This window comes from Octopus sinensis, linkage group LG11, assembly GCF_006345805.1.
Source record: "Octopus sinensis linkage group LG11, ASM634580v1, whole genome shotgun sequence".
NCBI classification, from domain to species: domain Eukaryota; kingdom Metazoa; phylum Mollusca; class Cephalopoda; order Octopoda; family Octopodidae; genus Octopus; species Octopus sinensis.
The window spans coordinates 70917822-70939378 of NC_043007.1; the positions used below are offsets into that span (position 1 = coordinate 70917822).

General features: G+C 37.0%; 1 protein-coding gene across 4 annotated transcripts in view; it reads left to right on the forward strand.

The window, feature by feature from the left end:
- LOC115217708 (unconventional myosin-X) overlaps positions 1-21557 on the forward strand; it is a 560656-nt gene that overhangs the window by 97618 nt on the left and 441481 nt on the right. For 3 of the 4 annotated variants that reach the window (XM_036507677.1, XM_036507678.1, XM_036507679.1), the window contains exons 4-8: positions 2505-2648; positions 3786-3894; positions 5272-5846; positions 9093-9242; positions 15102-15116. In XM_036507677.1, coding sequence (XP_036363570.1) covers positions 2505-2648; positions 3786-3894; positions 5272-5846; positions 9093-9242; positions 15102-15116 — 993 coding nt within the window. The remainder of the gene's footprint in view (positions 1-2504; positions 2649-3785; positions 3895-5271; positions 5847-9092; positions 9243-15101; positions 15117-21557) is intronic. The other variant, XM_029787467.2, reaches the window with a different exon arrangement.

A 21557-nucleotide genomic window follows, 5' to 3' on the forward strand; every position in this document is an offset into this window, starting at 1 on the left:
GTGTGCTAACAATTCTGCCAGCTCGCCGCCTTGATTCCATCTATCATACCAACCCTAAAATGTCATTCTAAAAATATGCAATAATATCATTAAAATCTTGAAGCTATAAGATAATACATGATTATGATTATTCAAAACAATGAGAATAAATAAGCATTATATTTGACAAAATATTCTGAATGTTAAAGAGTTAAAATGGCTGCTTCAACATTCTGAAGTTGTTGCCAAAAACCCACCTATTTATAAAACTCATTAGTAAGTTCTAGAAAGTCCCATCACATGATGGCTTGATGCTGATTGGTTAGTCAGCCAATCAAGTGAAATGACAGCAATCTCCCTGCATAGTTATCCAGCGATTTGGTTTTGAATCTGCTGCTGTATGAAATATCTTATATCCTTTGATATTGCTTTCTTAAATAGAATCATATAGTGTGGTCCGGTGACATTTAATATTTAAAATTTATATTGCAAATGTTGAACATTGTGAGCTTACAGATTTCCAATGGTTCAGTCACTGGATCATTGTATTTTCTGATGGTGAAAGTAACAACAGACTGGCTGTAACTCAGTGCAGAACAAATATCACAAAGGATTTTGTCCTAAAAAGCACCTTTTTTCTTTCATTTTCTTACCAATATTTTGACACACACACACATGCATGCATGTGCGTGCACACACACATACACACACACACCAAACCACTCACAAGGCTTCAGTCAGCTTGAGGCTATAGTAGAAGAGGCTTGCCCAAGGTGTCATTCAAGAGGACTGAACTCAGAACCATGCAGTTGGTAAGCAAACTTCTTACCTCATTGCCATGCTCATACCTAGAATTATTTAATGTAGTATTTAATCTTCTAGTTAGTCATTTTGTACGAAGTGATACAGTCAAAGTGAATTGGTCAAGGAGATTGGGTTGGTTAATGAGAGTTGGGAGTTCAATTCCATGGCTGCTATTCCAATATGTTTCTGGATAAAAACAGATTAGTCTCTACTGCAATCAGTTCCTATAACTGTTGGAAATTTTACTTGCCACAGACCAGTGTCATATCTACTGTAAATCCTTGAGTATAATCTGCATTTTTCCCCCAAAATTTAAAGGTCAAAATCCTTATATACGAGGTTAAAAGTGAAAAATATTTTCTAAGCAATGTCCGAGTCTCTATTTGTTGTCCGGCAATGTTTATTCAGACACATTTTGTGATGTCGGCTGCGAAAATACCTTAAGCTAAACCTGAAAGCAATGAAGTCATAAAAGAATCATCCATAACTTTCAGTAAGCAACATTTATTAAAAATAAAAGTATTCAGAACACGGAATAACATGTAACAAAAACAATTTGCAAACATATTTACATTCCCATATAATAGTGAAGAACATCACCCTTATTGTATTACGCAGGTGCAGAAGGGTTTGTTCGACTAGATGTTGCTGGCTTAATTATGCACAACTCTAGTTAGAGGAGTGCGTATTATACACAAGGTTTAGGTATTTCAGAGGTACAGCCCCCTAAAAATCCCCTGTGTATTATACTCACGAGTGGACTATACTCGAAGATTGACGGTAGTCTCAAAATTGTCTCTTATCAGTTTAATGCTTGGAAAGTAAAAATAAGTTCTGGTTATTAAGTAATATATATTAGTGACAGAGGCATTATTAATACTGAAAGGTAATATTTATCTCTACTTAAACGTGGATGTTCTGTTGGAACAAACTATACTGTGGCAGATATCATGAGACAAGAGTGCATTTTACACCCAAAGCCAATATGAGAGTTTTTCTCTATGGTATCTATCACAGTATAGTTTGTTCTAACAGAACAGCTACGTTTAAGTGGGGATAAACATTACCCCTGGTCATTGAATGTTTAACAAGGCATTAATTCCTAAGAGTCAGAGTCAATGAACTTTAAAAAATAAATGCACCCTTTTAAAGTCTAGCCAGGCTCATGGGCCCAGTTTCCCGGTTTCTATGGTGTATGTGTCCCCCAGCTGGATGGGATGCCAGTCCATTGCAGTGTTACTCATTTTTGCCAGCTGAGTGGACTGGAGCAACGTGAAATGATGTGTTTTGCTCAAGAACATGTGTCGCCCGGTCCAGGAATCGAAACCAGAATCTGACGATCATGGTGCTGACACCCTAACCACTAAGCCACGTTTGTGACATATTTTAACTTCTAAAAGCAAATTTACTGCTGTTACTGTGGAAAAAGAAAATTCGTAAAACCCCATATCTGCCCAGTACTTCCCTCTAGCAAATTCCCAGACATGCATTTCTGGCTCTGTAACCTTCCTCAGTAGGAAATACCAAAGAGAGATAACCCTGGGCAGATTCAAAGCTATAGCTTTAACTAAAAAACAATCAACATCAGTGTGTGAGTTGCACTTTGCATTCATTTGTTTTATCAAACATTATAATCTACCTTGGTAGATATTGAATATACAACATGTAATTGTAATCAAGTATTTCCATGTTAACTAAATTTCTATGTGTTTTGATTGCAGAAAGATGTCCAAGAATATAGCGGCAAGAAGTTAACTCAGGTGCAACCTCATGTTTTTGCCATATCTGAGGCTGCATTTCAGCATCTTCGTACATCTGATGACAATCAATCTTGTATCATAAGTGGAGAGAGTGGTGCTGGAAAGGTAAGTCATTTTACAACTTTTCACTCAAACGTCTGTCATTTTACAACTTTTCACTCAAACGTCTGTCATTTTACAACTTTTCACTCAAACGTCTGTCATTTTACAACTTTTCACTCAAACATCTGTCATTTTACAACTTTTCACTCAAACGTCTGTCATTTTACAACTTTTCACTCAAATGTCTGTCATCTTACAACTTTTCACTCAAACGTCTGTCATCTTACAACTTTTCACTCAAACGTCTGTCATCTTACAACTTTTCACTCAAACATCTGTCATTTTACATTTCACTCAAACGTCTGTCATTTTACAACTTTTCACTCAAACGTCTCATTTTACAAATTTTCACTCAAACGTCTCATTTTGCAACTTTTCACTCAAATGTCTGTCATTTTACAATTTTCCACTCAACTTTTCATTCAAACAAATACAAACCACAGGACTTGTAGTATCCATTTATGGTAGCAAACTCTATCTGTTTGCTTCTAAATATAAAATATATCTTATATGTCAACAAACATATAGGCATAGGAGTGGCTGTGTGGTAAGTAGCTTGCTTACCAACCACATGGTTCTGGGTTGAGTCCCACTGTATGGCACCTTGGGCAAGTGTCTTCTACTATAGCCTCTGGCCGACCAAAGCCTTGTGAGTGGATTTGGTAGACGAAAACTGAAAGAAGCCCGTCGTATATATGTATATATATGTATGTTTGTATGTTTGTGTTTGTCCCCTCCCCAACATCACTTGACAACCAATGCTGGTGTGTTTATGTCCCCGCAACTTAGCGGTTCGGCAAAGGAGACCGATAGAATAACTTCTAGGTTCACAAAGTATAAGTCCTTGGTCGATTTGCTCGACTAAGGTGGTGCTCCAGCATGGCCACAGTCAAATGACTGAAACAAGTAAAAGAGTAAAAGAGTAAACATGTCAACCATATTTTTTTATGTTATTTTTGTGGAAATTATTATTTATTAATCTTGATTTTTATACAAACTCTTCATCGCAGAACTCCTTTCATCTATCACTAGCTTCTCTTGCAGTATGCTGTCTTAAAATTTGAGTTCAGTTTATGTTTTATTATTTTGTTGATTTGTTTGTCTTTTTCTAAAATCCTTTCCTTTTTCTCTCTATTATAGACAGAAACTACTAAATTTATTTTGCAATATTTATGTTCTGTTACAAATCATACGTCCTTCTGGGTTGAACAGCAAATCCTTGAAGCAAATACAATTTTGGAAGCTTTTGGTAAGTTTTCTCTATGAGGTTATTATTTCAGGTCTTTATTGTTCACATGGCAGAATTTAAAATGGATTCACGTTTTCGGTTGATCGAATGAAAACTTTTCTGGAGGGTTTCCAATGACTAGTTCAAATGCATATGCAAGAGTAAAATGACCACAATTATATGGACCAACTTGAGGATTCTCAGTGTAACACACTTCGTTGTCCAGCTAATAATGATTTTGTTGTTATTAAAATGACAGATAAGGGAGGTGCTATTGTAATTATGGACAAGAGTGTGCATATTTTGGTTGTGAAGAAGTTTTAAATGACAAAACGTCTTATGGAGGATTACCTGTCAATCCGAACCCCAATTAATGACAGCAACTTGTAAAAATAATTTTGAAAATGGAGAAAATCCATAAATGACACTGAATCTAGAATTTTGTGATAAAAGCAAAGAATATCTTATGGCCTTCTAAAAATACACAAAGATTTTGAAAAATTTCCTCTATTGCACCCAATTTGCAACAGGTATAAAGATTGCATAGCCCAAATTTTGGAGTGGCTGGATAGCTTTCTACTCCCTGTAGTAAAAAGTTTGAGTTCCTATATTCAGGATATTTTTGATTTTGTGTCCAAAATTTACAATTTTTCTAAGCATCAAAGTGGTGTCAAAGACTATTTTTTGTAACCATGGATTTTTTTTACTATATCTTAACATTATGCACTGAGGCTGATGAAATTGGCTTACCCACTCCCTTGAAGGTGCTGGTCTTGTGCCAAAATTTGAAACCATTATTATTATTATTATTGCCTTTGCACAGTTTCTAACACTGGAGATATATTATAGTGTCAGCTGTTCACTACCAGTGAACTAAGGTAACACCTCTTATTTTTCGAGCACCTTCTGGAGTATTCGAGTGGTTCCGAGCAGTGCTGTTTTCTGCAAGTGCTGCACCCTTATTGCAGCCCCTATTTGTTCCATGTACTTCTCGAGATTTTTACTCATTGTTCCCAGGGCCCCGACAATCGTTGGTACTACTGCTACCTTTTTCATCGACCACAACTGCTTAACTTCCCAAGCTAACCTGTCATATCTCTCGACTTTTCTTTCTTCCTTATCGCATACCTTGTTGTCAGCTGGGCATGCTATATCTATGATCCAGCATAGTTTGTTTTCTTTCTCAATTAAGACTATGTCCGGCTTCCTATTCCCTATCTCATGGTCGCACTGAATCATAAAATCCCATAGGATCTTTGCATTTCCATTTCGATGATGCTTCAGGTTTATTATTATTATTATTATTATTATATTATTATTATTATTATTATTATTATTATTATTATTAATGTTGTTGTTGTCGTTGTTGTTGATATTATTTTTTCTTCTTCTTCTCAGGAAATGCAAAAACAGTCCGAAATGACAACTCTAGTCGCTTTGGTAAATTCATGCAAGTTTGCTTTGATGACAACAATCAGATCATTGGTTGTATTGTACAGGATTACTTACTTGAACAGTCCAGGATAACATTCCAGTCAGCCAATGAACGGAACTACCACGTCTTTTATCAAGTAGTTGCTGGTGCTGCAGCGAATCCAGAGATCAAGGAACAATATTATCTGAAGGACGTTACCACTTACAATTACCTGAACCAGAGTGGCTGTTACAGACTCGATGGTCACGATGATTCAGCCATGTTCGATGCCTTGCGTCTTGCCTTTGAAGTCTTAAATATTCCAGCAGTGATGGTCAGTGGTATATACTCGGTGATTTCCTCTGTTTTGTTGCTTGGCAACTTGCAGTTTGAAGATATTGATGGTGAGAAATGTCAATTAACAGAAAGTGACAAAGATATTCTAAGCAAAGTCTGTGATTTACTGGGCCTTTCTTTGGAAGGAATGATTGAGAGTGCCCTCTATCGTCAAATACATGTTCGCGGAACTGTTACTAGTATACCTTTTAAGGTACAAGAGGTTAGTGGCATTTATATTTCATCTCTTCTGCCATTATAACATCAACGACTTCTACCACCTATTGTCCTTCTTATTAAGATTATTTTATCATCACATTTCTTATGGCCACTAGAATCATTATTTTATCACTGTGGGTCTCAACCAGGGTCCATATGACCCTTTTGAGGGGTCCATATAAGATTTTATTGCTAAAATTTATGTGCAATAAATTGGTTGTACTTCTATAAAACAAAATATTTTAACACTTTTGCATACAATTCCTAATATTATTTAATTATAAAATACAATAGGATCTTTTTAAACATCAAATGGCTATGGGGGTCCACCTGAGTAAAATAAGAATCAAAGGGGTCCATAGGTAAAGAATGGCAGAGGACCATTTAATCATGAAAATACAATGGGATTTTTTAAACATCAAATAGCTAATGGATGGACCATAGGAATCAAAGGGGGACATAGGTAGAAAAAATGGCAGAGGACCATTTAATCATGAAAATATTGGGTTGTCCGGAAAGTTCGTGCTGATTTTTAAAGGAAAAAAAAAAGGTCAATAATAAATACTTGCCATTACATTTTTAATCAACCAAATATGAACCATTTTGTTGTACAATGTGTCTCCATGTTTCCTTTAACTTGAAAATATGCTCTTCCCAGAATTTAGGTGGTTTCATGGCAAATAATTCATCAAGGTATCTTTTTATGTCATCCAAGGAATTGAAACTTTTACCATTAAGACTATTCTGCAGAGACCTGAATAAGTGGAAATCTGAAGGAGCAATATCTAGTGAATATGGAGGGTGGGGTAACACATCCTAGCCAAGCTGCAGCAATTTTTGTTTGGTTCCCAAAGCATCAAGTGTTGAAGATGAACTTTCTTATCTTCCATTTTAAAGGGTTACAGAATTAACACAGGTTATAGGAACATAAATCTTCCACGGAAAGATAGCTTAAACTGTGCTCTAGATGGAGGTGTAGTCAAATCCTATTTTATGGACTCAACCATGTTCTAAAATAAGTCGAAATGTAAGCTACTATAAATCGGCATGAACTTTCTGGACAACCCAATACAATAGGATTTTTTAAACATCAAATGGCTAAGGAGGTGGACCATAGGAATTAAAGGGGTGCATAGGTAAAAAGTGGATGAGAACTCACTGTTCAACAGTTATCTCCATCATTTCCATCACCGCACTCTTCATCTCATTGCTTACGAAAACCATTCTACTCTCTTCACCAGTATTACTGCTGCATTCACCTCCAGCTTTTTCCTCCCTACAATTCTCTTAATCCTTTCGTTACAAACCCAGCTGAAACTGGCTCTGGCTCTGAGTACAAATGTCTTGTTTTCATAAGTTCTGAATTAAAATCTTCCACCAAACCTTAGTCACAATTTCTGTTCCTAATACTAGCTTAATAATAACTAAGTTATTTTACTAAATTCTTTGTTATATTTAAAGTAATTGAAAGAAACACAGAGCATCTCAAAATAAATACAGTAACGAAAGGGTTAAGGTCATTCCAAGCCCATTCTATCATCAACACCACCATCTCTCTAACACCAGACTCATTTGGCTAAGATTATTTAATCCTTTAGCACTCAGGTTACTCTGTCAAATGTAATCCTTATTTATTCACATTGTTTTGAGTTAATCATGTATTATCTCATAGCTTTGAGATTCTGATGATGTAATTGTTTATATTTAGAATGCCATTGTAGGGTAGGTGTGAGTTGCTGGATCTGGGTAGTTTGAACATAAAACTCGAGAATATTTGGGCCAGATATGGCCGATTTAAATGCTAAATGGCTAATGACTACTACCACAGCTGCTGCTGCTACTAAACTACTACTACTACTACTACTACTACACTACTACTACTACTACCACAACTACCACAACTACCACCACCACCACCACCACCACCCACCACCACCACCATACCACCACCACCACATACCACCACCACCACCACCACCACCACCACCACCACCACCACCACCACCACCACCACCACCACTACTACTACTACTACTACTACTACTACTACTACTGCAAACACTGATCGACTGATAAGTGACAAAGGGATGTGTATATAGTTGATTAATCTGCTAAGAATAGTGGCTAAGTCTCTCACAAGTCAAACCCAAATGTCTTCAAAGAAAAGGACACATTCAAATTTTATTCAATGTGTCCTTTTCTGTGGATACCTATAGCTGTAACACCTTTCATCAAAGGTCTTCTTGGGCTAAACAACAACAACCCACCCCAAACATCTGCTGTTCTCCTGATTTATCAAACCCTATTCTACCAACATCATCATCATCATCATCATCATCATTGTCATAGAATATTCCATCCACCTTACTAGACATGCTCCCACCATCACCATTTGCACATTTGTCAGACTTTTTCCCTCAGACAATCATCTTCATCATAAAATCCTTTACAATATACTTACTGCCATCATTTCCAACACCTTCACCAACAGCCTTCTACTCTGACTATTTTAAACTTTTGACATTCAGATTACTCTGTCAAATTTAGTATTTATTTATTCACATTGCTTTGAATTAATCACACATTATCTTGTAGCAACAAGATTTTGAGGTATGGCTGTTTATTTTTAGAATGACATTATAGAGTAGGTGCGACTGATTGGATTTGGCTAGTTTGAACATTTAGGCTGGATATGGCCAGTTTAAATACTAAATGGCTAAACTCCATTCCTTATATTATCATCACCTGAACTAACCCCACTTCCACCAGAACTGTTGTCACTGTTGCTGCCACTCATCCCTACCATTTTGTCAAGTGGAGGCACATGGCCTAGTGGTTAGAGCAGCAGACTCGCGGTCGAGGGATTGCGGGTTCGAATCTCAGACCGGGCGATGTGTGTGTTTATGAGCGAAACACCTAAGCTCCACGTGGCTCTGGCAGAAGGTAATGGTGAACTTCTGCTGACTCTTTCGCCACAACTTTCTCTCACTCTTTCCTCCTGCATCTTGCAGCTCACCTGTGATAGACCGGTGTCCCGTCCAGGTGGGGAACCTATACGCCAAGGAAACTGGGAAACTGGCCCTTATGAGCCAGGCATGGCTTGAGAAGGAACAACAAAAGCCATTTTGTCTGTCATCTTGATGTTTATTCTTCATTCAATGTTTAATTTCATCATCTCATTTGCGGCAAATATCAATCTCAATTCCATTAAATATTCATTTCTTGTTTTCTTCTTGTTCTTGTGTTCCAGTCCAGCGAGAACCGACATGCCATGGCCAAAGCCTTATATTCTCGAACGTTTGCCTGGCTTGTAGACAGTATCAACAAATGTATCAATCCCGGAACAAACAGATCCAAGTTTATTGGAATTTTGGATATTTTTGGATTTGAAAATTTTCAGGTAAGAAATAATTTAAGAGTGCTGAGTTCTCGAGTGGTAGCATGAAGTTCTTGGTGAACCAAGACTGCAAACTGGTTTCTGTTCTTCCTGGAGCTGTGTTAGTCCTTGAGAAGGTAGAAATGTCACAACCTATATCTTTATTTCTTTTGATTGTGAAAAAAAGAACTCAAGGAACTGATACAATTGTGTGAGCTAAATGAATATTGATTCGTTGATTGATTGATTTAGAAAAGATTCAATAGAAGATATATTCGTTGCCACCTTGATGTGAAATCTTTTTGTAGCTCTTCATTAAGTTGAGGACAGGTTTAAACACCTGCTATTAATACATTCTCTTTTTCCTTTTGTGCCACATCTCATCTCAATAAATACAACAGCAATAACAAGACGCACTAACAATACACAACAATAAAAACTCTTTAACAAAACAGCATTGATATACATATGCATAAATGCATACATACACCTACGTTTACATACATACATCTACTTACATACATATGCATAGATGCACTCGCTCCCAACCTGCAAAATCAATTTTTGCTCTTAGTACAAACTATGTGTTTAGCATGTCAACCACTTGATATTCATATATGTATAGTCATGTGTGAGTGTGTAAATATGAATGTATGTATATTTCTTGGTGTAATGTCTAACATACTGATCAAGTCCACTATAATTACCACACTCCTACTACCATAGCTACTACCACTCCCTGTCAGACATTATCACCCTTCACCACCACTGCCACCACCACCACCTCCACTACTGCCACTGTCACTGCCACCACCACCACTTTCACACCTGGAGAATGGAGTACTTCTTGTTGTACAAGTTTTTCCTTTTTTTTCCACCATGGATTGATTGATGTGCATTTCTGGAAATATTTATGAACAGATTAACAAGTTGCAATACAGATTATTGTTCTAGTTTCATTATAGAAAAGTTTGTGTGAGTGGAAATTTGATTGATGGAAACTGTGTTGAAGACCATTCTGTTTGTATATATATGATGACCTTTAGTAAAGTTCATATTTTGACACTAAAAACATTTGAAGGAGATAAAAAAAAAGAAAGAAAAAAGAACAAAACTGAAGTCAGAATATCAATTTAATTCTGTTTTGGTGGTGGCCAATTCCAGTCAGATAAATCTTACTCTTGAGACTTTGGTTTTCATCATGTATCCAGTATTATTTTAAGAATTCTGGAAGGTTTAGGAAAGAGTTAAGTTGACAAACTGAAAAGTGCCACAAAGGCAGAGATAGGCATAGGAGTGGCTGTGTGGTAAGGAGCTTGCTTACGAACCACATGGTTCCGGGTTCAGTCCCACTGCGTGGCATCTTGTGCAAGTGTCTTCTACAATAGCCTTGGGCCGACCAAAGCCTTGTGAGTGGATTTGGTAGATGGAAACTGAAAGAAGCCTGTTGTATATATGTATATATATCATCATCATCGTTTAGCGTCCGCTTTCCATGCTAGCATGGGTTGGACGGTTCAACTGGGGTCTGGGAAGCCAGAAGGCTGCACCAGGCCCAGTCTGATCTGCAATGTTTCTATATATATATATATATGTATGTGTGTGTGTATATGTGTGTATATATATATATATATATATATATATGTATGTGTGTGTGTATATGTTTGTGTGTCTGTGTTTGTCCCCCCAACATCGCTTGACAACCAATGCTGGTGTCAGCAAAAGAGACTGATAGAATAAGTACTAGGCTTACAAAGAATAAGTCTCGGAGTCAATTTGCTCGACTAAAAGCGGTGCTCCAGCATGGCCACAGTCAAATGACTGAAGAGAGTAAAAGAGAAAGAGAGAGAGAGAGTATAAAGAGGTGATAAGCCAGCTTTGTGGGTTTTTTTTAAAAGAAATTTATATTTGTTAGGTGTAGAGGAAGGGAACTGTGCCTCTGTTCTTCATAGGTGTCAGTGACAATTGAGATCAATGCCATTAAAATTCCTCTTGAATATTGCAAGCTGACATCTACTGGAGAGACATAAGGGGGTTCCAGAGGGAACACAATTTGAAGGTAGGACTGGTGGAATGATTAGTGTGGATCCCAGTGAGATGGGATGGATATAGCAAAGATGATAAGAGGCGGAAGAAAGGAATGGTTAAATGAAGGTGACTAAAGTTCAGTCAGCTCCTTGGAGCAGAGGCCATTACAGTAGCAGTTGCAAAGGTGCAGAGGGAGGAGACACAGCATGGCTTTTAACCAGATGCTGAAATATGTTTGAGAATGCTACCAGTTGCTTCCTTTTCCCCATGGAACTGCTTCTTATTAGCATCCGTCCCTCATTCTCATCCTTTTCCTCCGATCAACCCACCTTCCCCATTCAATATAGCCACCCTTATGTACCTCTAACCTCCATCTCTGTTATCCCCCTACTTTCTGATTTATCTTCTTTCTTGAGCCACTTCTAATCCTCTCACCTTATACCTGCCCCCTCCTTCATCAACCCACATCCACCCTTATTTATCACACACTACATTCACCTCTACCTCCATCTCTCACCATCTGGTACTCTCCTCTCACCCTGATCCAATATCTCTACTCTTCCTTACACTCACCTTCTTGCAACCTGCGAACTTGTTCTGGCACCTTGTCACCACTATCTTTATCTTCTTTCCAACTACTACTACCCATTTTAGACATCTCTGCTTCTCCCTTTGTTGTACTTCAGCTTCTCAACACCTGATATATAATCACTTCTCCTTCTCTCAAATGCACTCTCCAATCATATGAAGAGCTTTTTCCTTTTCCATTGTGGTACCACATAAAAAGCATCCTGTACACATTGTGAAGTAGTTAATTTGAAGAAGGACATCCAGCCATAGAAACCATGCTGAAGCTGACGCTTGAGCTGGACACAGTCCTGTAGCGCATCTAATTCTGTTAAACTGTCCTATACATACCAGCATAGGAAATGGACATTAAATGATAATGATGTATTCACACACACATGTGTGTATATGTGTGTATATGTGTGCATATGTGTATGTGTGTATATCTGTGTGTATGTGTATGTGTGTGTGCTTGTGTGTGTGTGTGCATGTGTGCATGTGTGCATGTGTAAGTGTGTGTGTAGTGATGAGTTTATGATCATGATCATAATCATCATCACCACCATCACCACCACCACCACCACCACCACCACCACCACCACCATCATCATCATAATCATCATCATCACTGCTGTTACTGCCCCTACCACCACTTATTGCCTCACACTTGGACAAACATAGAAGTTTCCATGTGAGGTCCATCCATTGTTGTGATCACCTAGCGGAACTCCAGATGACATCTGGAGTTTTCCATATAAGCGTCCGCACAGTAGATGGAAGAACACGTTAAGAATCAAATTTGGGTGACCTCTGCATGTCAAGGTCTCCTCTTTGACAACTATTGTATATAATCTGATAGTTTTCCACAAGTTCCATGGCAACTGATTGATTGATGAATCGACAGGTGGATGGATGGATGGATGGATGGATGGATGGGAGGATGAACCTGTTGGTTGCTATCACTCAATGTAGCAACATGTCCATACATATCTATGTATGGATTGTTTGCCTAGATGCCGTCATTATCGATCAAAGTAAAATCATTATTATCCTGTCTATTAACACTATCTCTTTAATGTGTGTGTGTGTGTGTGTGTGTGTGTTGTACAGATCCATATGCACACTAGGTGTGATCGAGTGTGTCTTCATAAGTATGTGACCCTAACCCATCTGCCATACCTTCATGGTCATGCCCTAACTTACTGACTCCCATACACACCACCACCACCACCACCATCACCACCACCATTACTGCCAATGTCATCAACTCCACTATTACCCTCATTGTCGTCCTCATATGCACTGCTGCTACCACCAACACCATCATGATATATATGTGTACACACACACACACACATACACACACACATACACACGCACAAGCTTATAAGAAATTATGGTTTTCATATTAAGTACCCGAGCGAAGGAATTTTTCACAGAATGTGTATTGAAAATTCCATCATAGCTATGGCTATTGGGGAAATGTTTATCTTATCAAAGCTAGAGACTTTTTACCTGCTTTAGTCTTAATATTCAAGGAGAAGGGATGGGGGCCATGATAATTCTTTCCTTGGTGTATTTTTAGGCTCTTATTTGGGTTGAGTGTATTTTATCTTCTCTGTGAAGTGAATGTTTGCCAGGGTGCTATGGTGCTATTTTATAGTATTACAATCATGTTGGACCACACATGGTATTCTATACAAGCAGATATGATTACTGCAGTCTCCAAGCATGAAACTTGAAGTAGGTCATGTGTAACTCCTGTAGTCATTAAATTTATATATTGGACACATACACACATACACACACACTCACACACACACATACATATATATATATTTATAGAGTAATGTTTATTTGCCAACAGAATGTGGCAGTCCTTTAAAGGATGATATTACTGTTGTTTTAACCTCAGGGAAACATCTTTTCCAGCTGGCTATCAACACACAGTTTGTGTCTGTATAGCATTTGCAAGGGAGGTCATCACTTCCATTTCTAGTCTTACGTGATACTCACAGACTTAGGTTTCTGGATGTTATCCGTCCTTAGTGTGAGACAACCATAAGCTAGTGACAAAAGCTTTCTCCATATATGGGGGTTACCCCAAAATAAGGTCTCCAAAGCACTGAAGATGCAGGGAAACTGCATGTGGCTATTGGTAACACTGTTGTGTTTGTTGTGCATGCACCTGCCCCTGAGCATACCTTGCTGCCATGGTCAGCCTTGGCTTGGCAGTTGTATCTGATGGAGTTCCCGATTGATGCTACTGTGAAGTGTGAAGTTCGTGCAATTATTTGGTTCTTGAATGCAAAAGACATTAAACCAATTGAAATTCATCGCCAATTCATGGAAATGTATGGCTAGTCGCGCATGGATGTCAAAAAACGTCTGCAAGTGGTGTAGGGTGTTTACAGCTGGTTGTACTGAAATTCAAGACAAAGAAAGGAGCGGGTGACCATCAATTTCCGATGAGACAGTCATGAAGGTTGAGCAAATCCTGTGTGAAAATCGGTGGATCACTCTGAATGATCTCCATATTTTGGTTTCTGAGGTTTCCCAAAGCACCATTCATAGGATCTTGAGTGAAAAGTTGCAATATTGGAAGGTGTGCACAAGATGGGTCCCATGAATGCTCACAGAAGACATACATACATACATGCATGCATGCATGCATGCATGCAGCATGCATACATACATGCATGCATGCATACATACATGCATGCATGCATGCATGCATGCATACATACATACATACATACATACATACATACATACATACATACACACACACACACACACACACACACACACACACACATACATACATACATAGAAGCATTATCATAACAAAGCACACTACTGCAATGCCCACAGAATACTCCCATACATCACAAATGAGTAATGATGGGACTAATGATTAACCAATCAATCAATTTTCAATATCTATCCGTAAACATTCAAGTTTTAAAATTTCATTGGTTGATAAAATCTCCAGAGGGGACTTATGTCTGCCATAAAATATAGCAGGTACATATTACAGTAATACTGTACATTTTAATGATGAGAGGAGAATACTCTAGAATTATTGATGGCAAGCATGTGTCTAGGAACTTTACAGTAATATGGAAAAACCCTGATGTTAAAACTAGAATACTATTGTGTTTTAAAAACAACTTGCCTAAAAGAAAACTGTGTGTGTGTGTGTGTGTTCATTAAAACAGTTGCTGCATCACTTTTATTTTGTCCTGATATTATTACCTGACTTTGGTTTTCTTTCAATAAATTTAGGAAACATGTGATAAGGTGAGTTCTCAATAATCACTGCTGAACCTGTATTAATTAGTCACTTGTATTCATTAACCTTTGACTCCTTCCCACAAGCACATTTTGTCCAATGGCTGTATTAAACAAAACAACAACAACTTTTTTTTTCATCTTGAAATTTTATTGTCTTATTTAAATACATATATATATAATTAATTTATATAATATATAATTAATTGAGAAGTCAGATTGATGTTATGAACATTTCTGTAAATAGAAGTTATTTATTCCATTACTACATATAAAATTATGCAAATACATGCAATGTTCATCAATTTTCTCTCAGACATCTTGATTTGAAACACAATTAACAATGATACTGCCTCAAATTAGCATCATTATCATCATTATCACCATCGTTTAATGTCTGTTTTCCATGCTGGCGTGGATTGCCTGGTTTGACTGAGGTCTGGAAAGCCAGCAGCTGCACCAGGCTCCAATCTGATCTGGCAATGTTTCTACAGCTGGATGCCCTTCCTAACACCAACCACTCTGGGAGTGTAATGGATGTTTTTTATGTGCCACAGGCACAGGAGCAGTCTGGTGGCCCTGGCATCAATTATGTTCAGACAGTGCTTTTTATGTGCCGCTGGCATGGGAACCAGCCAGGGGTCACTGGCATCAACTATGTTTGGATGGTGCTTTTTACATGCCAGCAGCATGGGAGCCAATCAGACGGACCTGGCACCGACCACGATTGGATGGTGCATTTTATGTGCCACCAGCATGGGAGCCAGTCAGGGGCCACTGGCATTGACCATGTTTGGATGGTGCATTTTACATACCACTAGCACAGAAGCCAACCAGGCAGCACTGGCCATAGCTATGATATTGGCTTTACTTTTACTCAACAGGTCTTCTCAAGCATATCGTATCACCTGACACATCAAGGGTACTTTTAAACAGGTCGGACATGCAACACTGGCATTGGCCATGGCTGCTATCTCACTTTAGTTGCTAGGTCTTCTCAATCACAGCACATCTCCAAAAGTCTCGGTCTCCTGTTATTGCCTCCATGAGGCCCAGCATTTGAAGGTCATGCTTCACCACCTCATCCCATGTCTTCTTGGATCTACCTCTTCCACAGGTTTCTTCCACAGTTAGGGTGTAGCACTTCCTCACACAGCTGTCCTCATCTATATGCAACATATGGCCATACCAGTGCAGTCATCTCTCTTGCACACCACATTTGATGCTTCTTATGACCAACTTTGCTCTCAGGGGTGCTCACACTCTGTCGTGTATGCACATTGACATTACACATCTAGTGGATCATACTAGCTTCATTTCTTTCAAGCCTACGCATGTCCTCAGCAGTCATGGCCCATGTTTCACTGCTGTGTAGCATGGCAGTTCGCACACATGCATCATACAGTCTACCTTTCATCCTGAGCGAGAGGCCCTTATTTCCCAGCAGAGCTCTCTGAACTTTGCTCAGGCTATTTGTATTCTAGCCGCTACACTCTCAGAGCATCCATCCTCCACTACAGACTTGGTCGCCTAGGTAGCGGAAGCTGTCAACTACTTCTAGTTTTACCCACTGGCATGTGATGGAACCTGTTTTCTGTACTTCTTCAGTGTTTATTGCTCCAGTGCATCTGTCACACACAAAGACAATCTTCCCAGCTAATCTTCCTTTAATATTGCTGCACCTTTTATGTGTCAATAGCTTACATCTTATGGAGCTATGTGTTCACAGCTTACATCTTCTGGAGTTTCTACCAATGCCTTATCTACAGATCGAGCCGGGCTATTTACCTGAAGGGGTTTGTGATTTGTCAGCCTTCCTACTTACTAAGGTTATATGTAGTATGGAATAAACAACATTCATTTATGGAAATGTTCCTAACATTGATTTGATTTCTCTTCTCCTCAATTAAAGTAATTATCATTCACTCTGTGAGTCTTATAACATGCCTACTGGATCATACCTAATATATCGGATACGCAAAGTGCACCTTTTTATTATCTATCGAAGTATAGCTGAACTTCCTTTGGTTATTGGAATACTACGTTAGCAAGTTTCTCACTTGAAGTGCTGATAAGATGATCACCTGGATTGTACTTATCTCCTCAATTATTATTATTATTATTATTATTATTATTATTATTATTATTATTATTATTATTATTATTATCATCATAATCATCATCATCGTCATTATCATTATTAGTATTATTGTGATTATTATTGTGAAGACACATGGTCTAGTGATTAGGGTGTTGCATTCATAATCGCGAGATCGTGGTTTCAATTTCTAGACTGGGTGGTGCTTTGTGTTCTTGAGCAAAACACTTCATCTCATGCTGTTCTGCAATCACTTTGACACCTGAAGCTTGGTACACTGTACACCTGTTCAGGCATCATCAATTTGAGGGAGGGAGTAAGCTAATGTGTGGCTAATGTGTGGCTAATGTGTAAGCTAATGTGTAGATTACTATAAACAAATCATTTGTGCTGGTCATTTGGCAAAAGCTGAATACTCATATGTCATCATTGATGGGAGAGTCCATTGTTATCATTATATATATATTACGGAGATGTACTTGCATAGCAAGTGACTTAATCTGAGATCGTGTGCTGGAACGAAAACAATTGCAGCATGGAAGGTGTTTATAAGCCATTTAAGAAACACACAAAAACCGTTAGATTCACTTCAACATTTAAATTTAATTTGTCGAAATATTTTTGTCGCTTTCAGACCACGACCTGTTCACTGACAAAATTCTGTGCTGCATTTGTCAGTGAATAGGTCACGGTCTGAATCTAACGGTTTTTGTGTGTTTCTTAAATGGCTTATAAACACCTTCCACGTTGCAATTGTTATATATATATATATATATATATATAGCTTCTGCACAGATTCCATGTACCAAATTAACTCACAAGATATTGGTTGGTCCAAGGCTATAGTAGAAAGCACTTGCTCAAGGTGCTGAGCAGTGAGACTTATACTGAGATCACATGGTTGCGAAGCAAGCTTCTTAACCACACAGCCATACCTATGTCTATCTATCTATCTGTCTGTCTGTCTGTCTGTCTGTCTACACATGTGTGGGTGTGTATGTAAAGATACATGATAGAAAATGGAATGAACAACATTCCTTATTTAAAACCACTATAATTGTTTTGACACATTTTTACACCCGTGCTACTTTGCTGAAATATGTAATCATTATAAAGTATCCAAGGTGTAAAATGTAGCTCCTCAGGTAATTGTTTGAATAAGGCCTGGTAGCCAATAATTGTAGATTTGCTTTGCATAACATTCTACAAAGTTTTTTCCCCCAGATCCTATATATATATATATATATATATATATATATGTATGTATGTGTGTGTGTCTGTCTGTGTGTGTATGTGTGTGTGTGTGTGTGTATGTATGTATATGTATATATGTGTATATATGTATATATATATATATATATATATATATATTATATATATATATATATATACATATATATATACATATATGCATATGTGTTTATATATATGTATATATATTTGTATATATATATGTATATATATATAATATATATATATATATATATATATATATATATATATATATATATATATATATATATATATATATATATGTATGTATATATATATAATATATATATGTATATGTGTATATATATATATGTATATATTTATATTAATCAAAATAAAAACATGATGCAAAGGATTTAGCGGTACCTATGTTTCTGGCTTTTATTAGACGGTTTATATCAACACATAATTAATGTAATATGTATGTCAATAGCCTTCTTCAGCCGCGTACAATTACTACTTCAATTACTACTTTAATGTAATACATGTCCTTGAAGTAGTAATTGTACATGGATGAAGAAGGCTATTGACATACATATTACATCAATTATGCATTGATATAAACTGTCTAATAAAAGCCAGAAACATATGTACCGCTAAATCCTTTGCATCATGTTTTTATTTTGATAAATATACTCTATCACCTACACCACTAAATGGCATATACAGGTGCTTACAATTATCAAGTATTCACCCTGAATTTTTTGTATATATTTATATATATATGTATGTATGTGTGTGTGTGTGTGGTGTGTGTATATACATATATATGTGTGTGTCTATAATAGAAATACATTTTATGAAAAAAAACAACCAATATCATTTATTTAAAAAAATACGTTGTTTCTCACTTGAAAATGTATAACCCGTTGATGTTTTAGCGTAGGAAAGTAGCTGGAAAGATAGATAGATAGACAGATGGATAAATAGATAGATAGAGAGAATGTGAGAGGAGGGAGAGAGAGAGAAGAGGGAAAGAAAGGGATCTTATTGTATTACCTTGTGAAGTATGTTATTAAGCAGAGTTTTCCCTAATATATTAAACTTTTGACATTAGTAATGATAGACAGCATATTAAATGGAATTTATCCCCATTTCCACAATTTTATAATTGAAGAATTTGAAGTAATTTGTTTAAGAGTTGTTTTTTTTAGCTTTCTGCTGTAGAACACCATGTTTCTTAAGTACCCCCCCACACTAAATGAAACCTTTAAAATTCTTGAACCACCCACGTTTTCTGTAGCAATGTCACTCTAGTAAAATCCTGTATGTTTTAGTTACTGTTTTAGAACAATATAACTGTTTCTCATTTTTATTGTTTATTTGCAGTATTTATATATTTTTGTGTTTTGTGAATTCTTGGTAAATCTGTTACCATTGTAGCTGAGTTGTTTTAGGTAGGATTGTGTTTTTCTGTACAATGCACTTGCTACCCTGCCAACCAAAATAGGCAGCACACAAGAACAACGGCACCTTAATCTCCAATACAGCAATCATTTTGTCAAATAACAAGAATCTGGATGTTTCGGTAAAATGTTTTGAAAGTCTTGGTGTATTTGAAAGATATCATTTTGGTTGCTTCCATATGTCAATGACTTAAGGAGTTCTCTTTTCTTTCCTTTTTCGTTTTTTTCCTTTTTTTTAGCAGATTTGAACTCATCATTCCTGGGTTCTGTCACAGTTACTTTGACTAACTAAACTGTTGCTAGAAAATGTTAAAAATATTTTTGACAAACTGCTATCTCTAGCTACTATGATATAGAATATTGCAAACTACTCATGACTTCTTACCAGAATTAAAGTCTTTTTAGAAAATTTATCAAGCTACTATGGTGTAGAATATTGCAAACTACTCATGACTTCCTACCAGAATTAAAATCTTTTTAGAATATTTATTAACCCTTTTGTTACTGTATTTATTTTGAGATGCTCTGTGTTTCTTTCAATCACTTTAAATATGACAAAGAATTTAGTAAAATAACCTGGTTATCATTAAGCTAGTGTTAGGAACATAAATTGTGACTAAGGTTTGGTAGAAGATTATAATTCAAAACATATGAAAACAAGACATTTGTACTACATAGCAAGAGCCGGTTTCAGCCAGGTTGGTAATGAAAGGGTTAAGCTTCTTTTCATTCCTGATAGAACTGTTGACATTTTTCGATTTTAAAACACAAATGAATTCAAATATCCAATTTCTAGCAACATGGTAGTGGTGATGGTGGTAGTGGTAGGGAGGACAACAGTACTGGTCATTTCTAAGGACATAACACCACACATTTTATGGAGAAGGCACAAATGATCATATACACCACAGTATTTAATTGGTTCCTAATTTTAGAGACCCTGGAAGAATAAAGAGTAGAATCAACCCAATGATAATTCCTAACTTTGGCACGGGGCTAAATATTTATAATGTATTTATATTAACCCCTGTAAATTGTTGGCACTTTTTTAATTGACCTTGGAAAGATGAAAGGTGAAGTTAACACGGCACAGTTTTAAATTGAAATATTTAGATCAAAGACTAAATACTACAAAATAATAACAATTTCACACATTGAGACAAAGAAAAAAAATATTGTAGAAGATGAGGTTTAGTTTATTCAATTGATACTTTCTTGGAAAACAATAAAAATGTTTATTTTAACGACCTCAGAAGGATAAAGGGCAGAAACAGTTTTAGTAGGATTTGAACAGACGTAGTAGTGGCTGTGTGGTAAGTAGCTTACTTACGAACCACATAGTTCCGGGTTCAGTCCCACTACATGGCACCTTGGCAAGTGTCTTCTACTATAGCCTTGGGCTCACCAAAGCCTTGTGAGTGGATGTGGTAGATGGAAACTGAAAGAAGCCCACCGTATATATGTATGTGTGTGTATATGTTTGTGTGTCTGTGTTTGTTCCCCCAACATCGCTTGACAACCGATGCTGGTGTTTTACGTCCCTGTAACTTAGCGGTTCAGCCAAAGAGAGCAATAGAATAAGTACTAGGCTTACAAAGAATAAGTCCTGGGGTCGATTTGTTCGACTAAAGGCTAAAGGCAGTGCTCCAGCATGGCCACAGTCAAATGACTGAA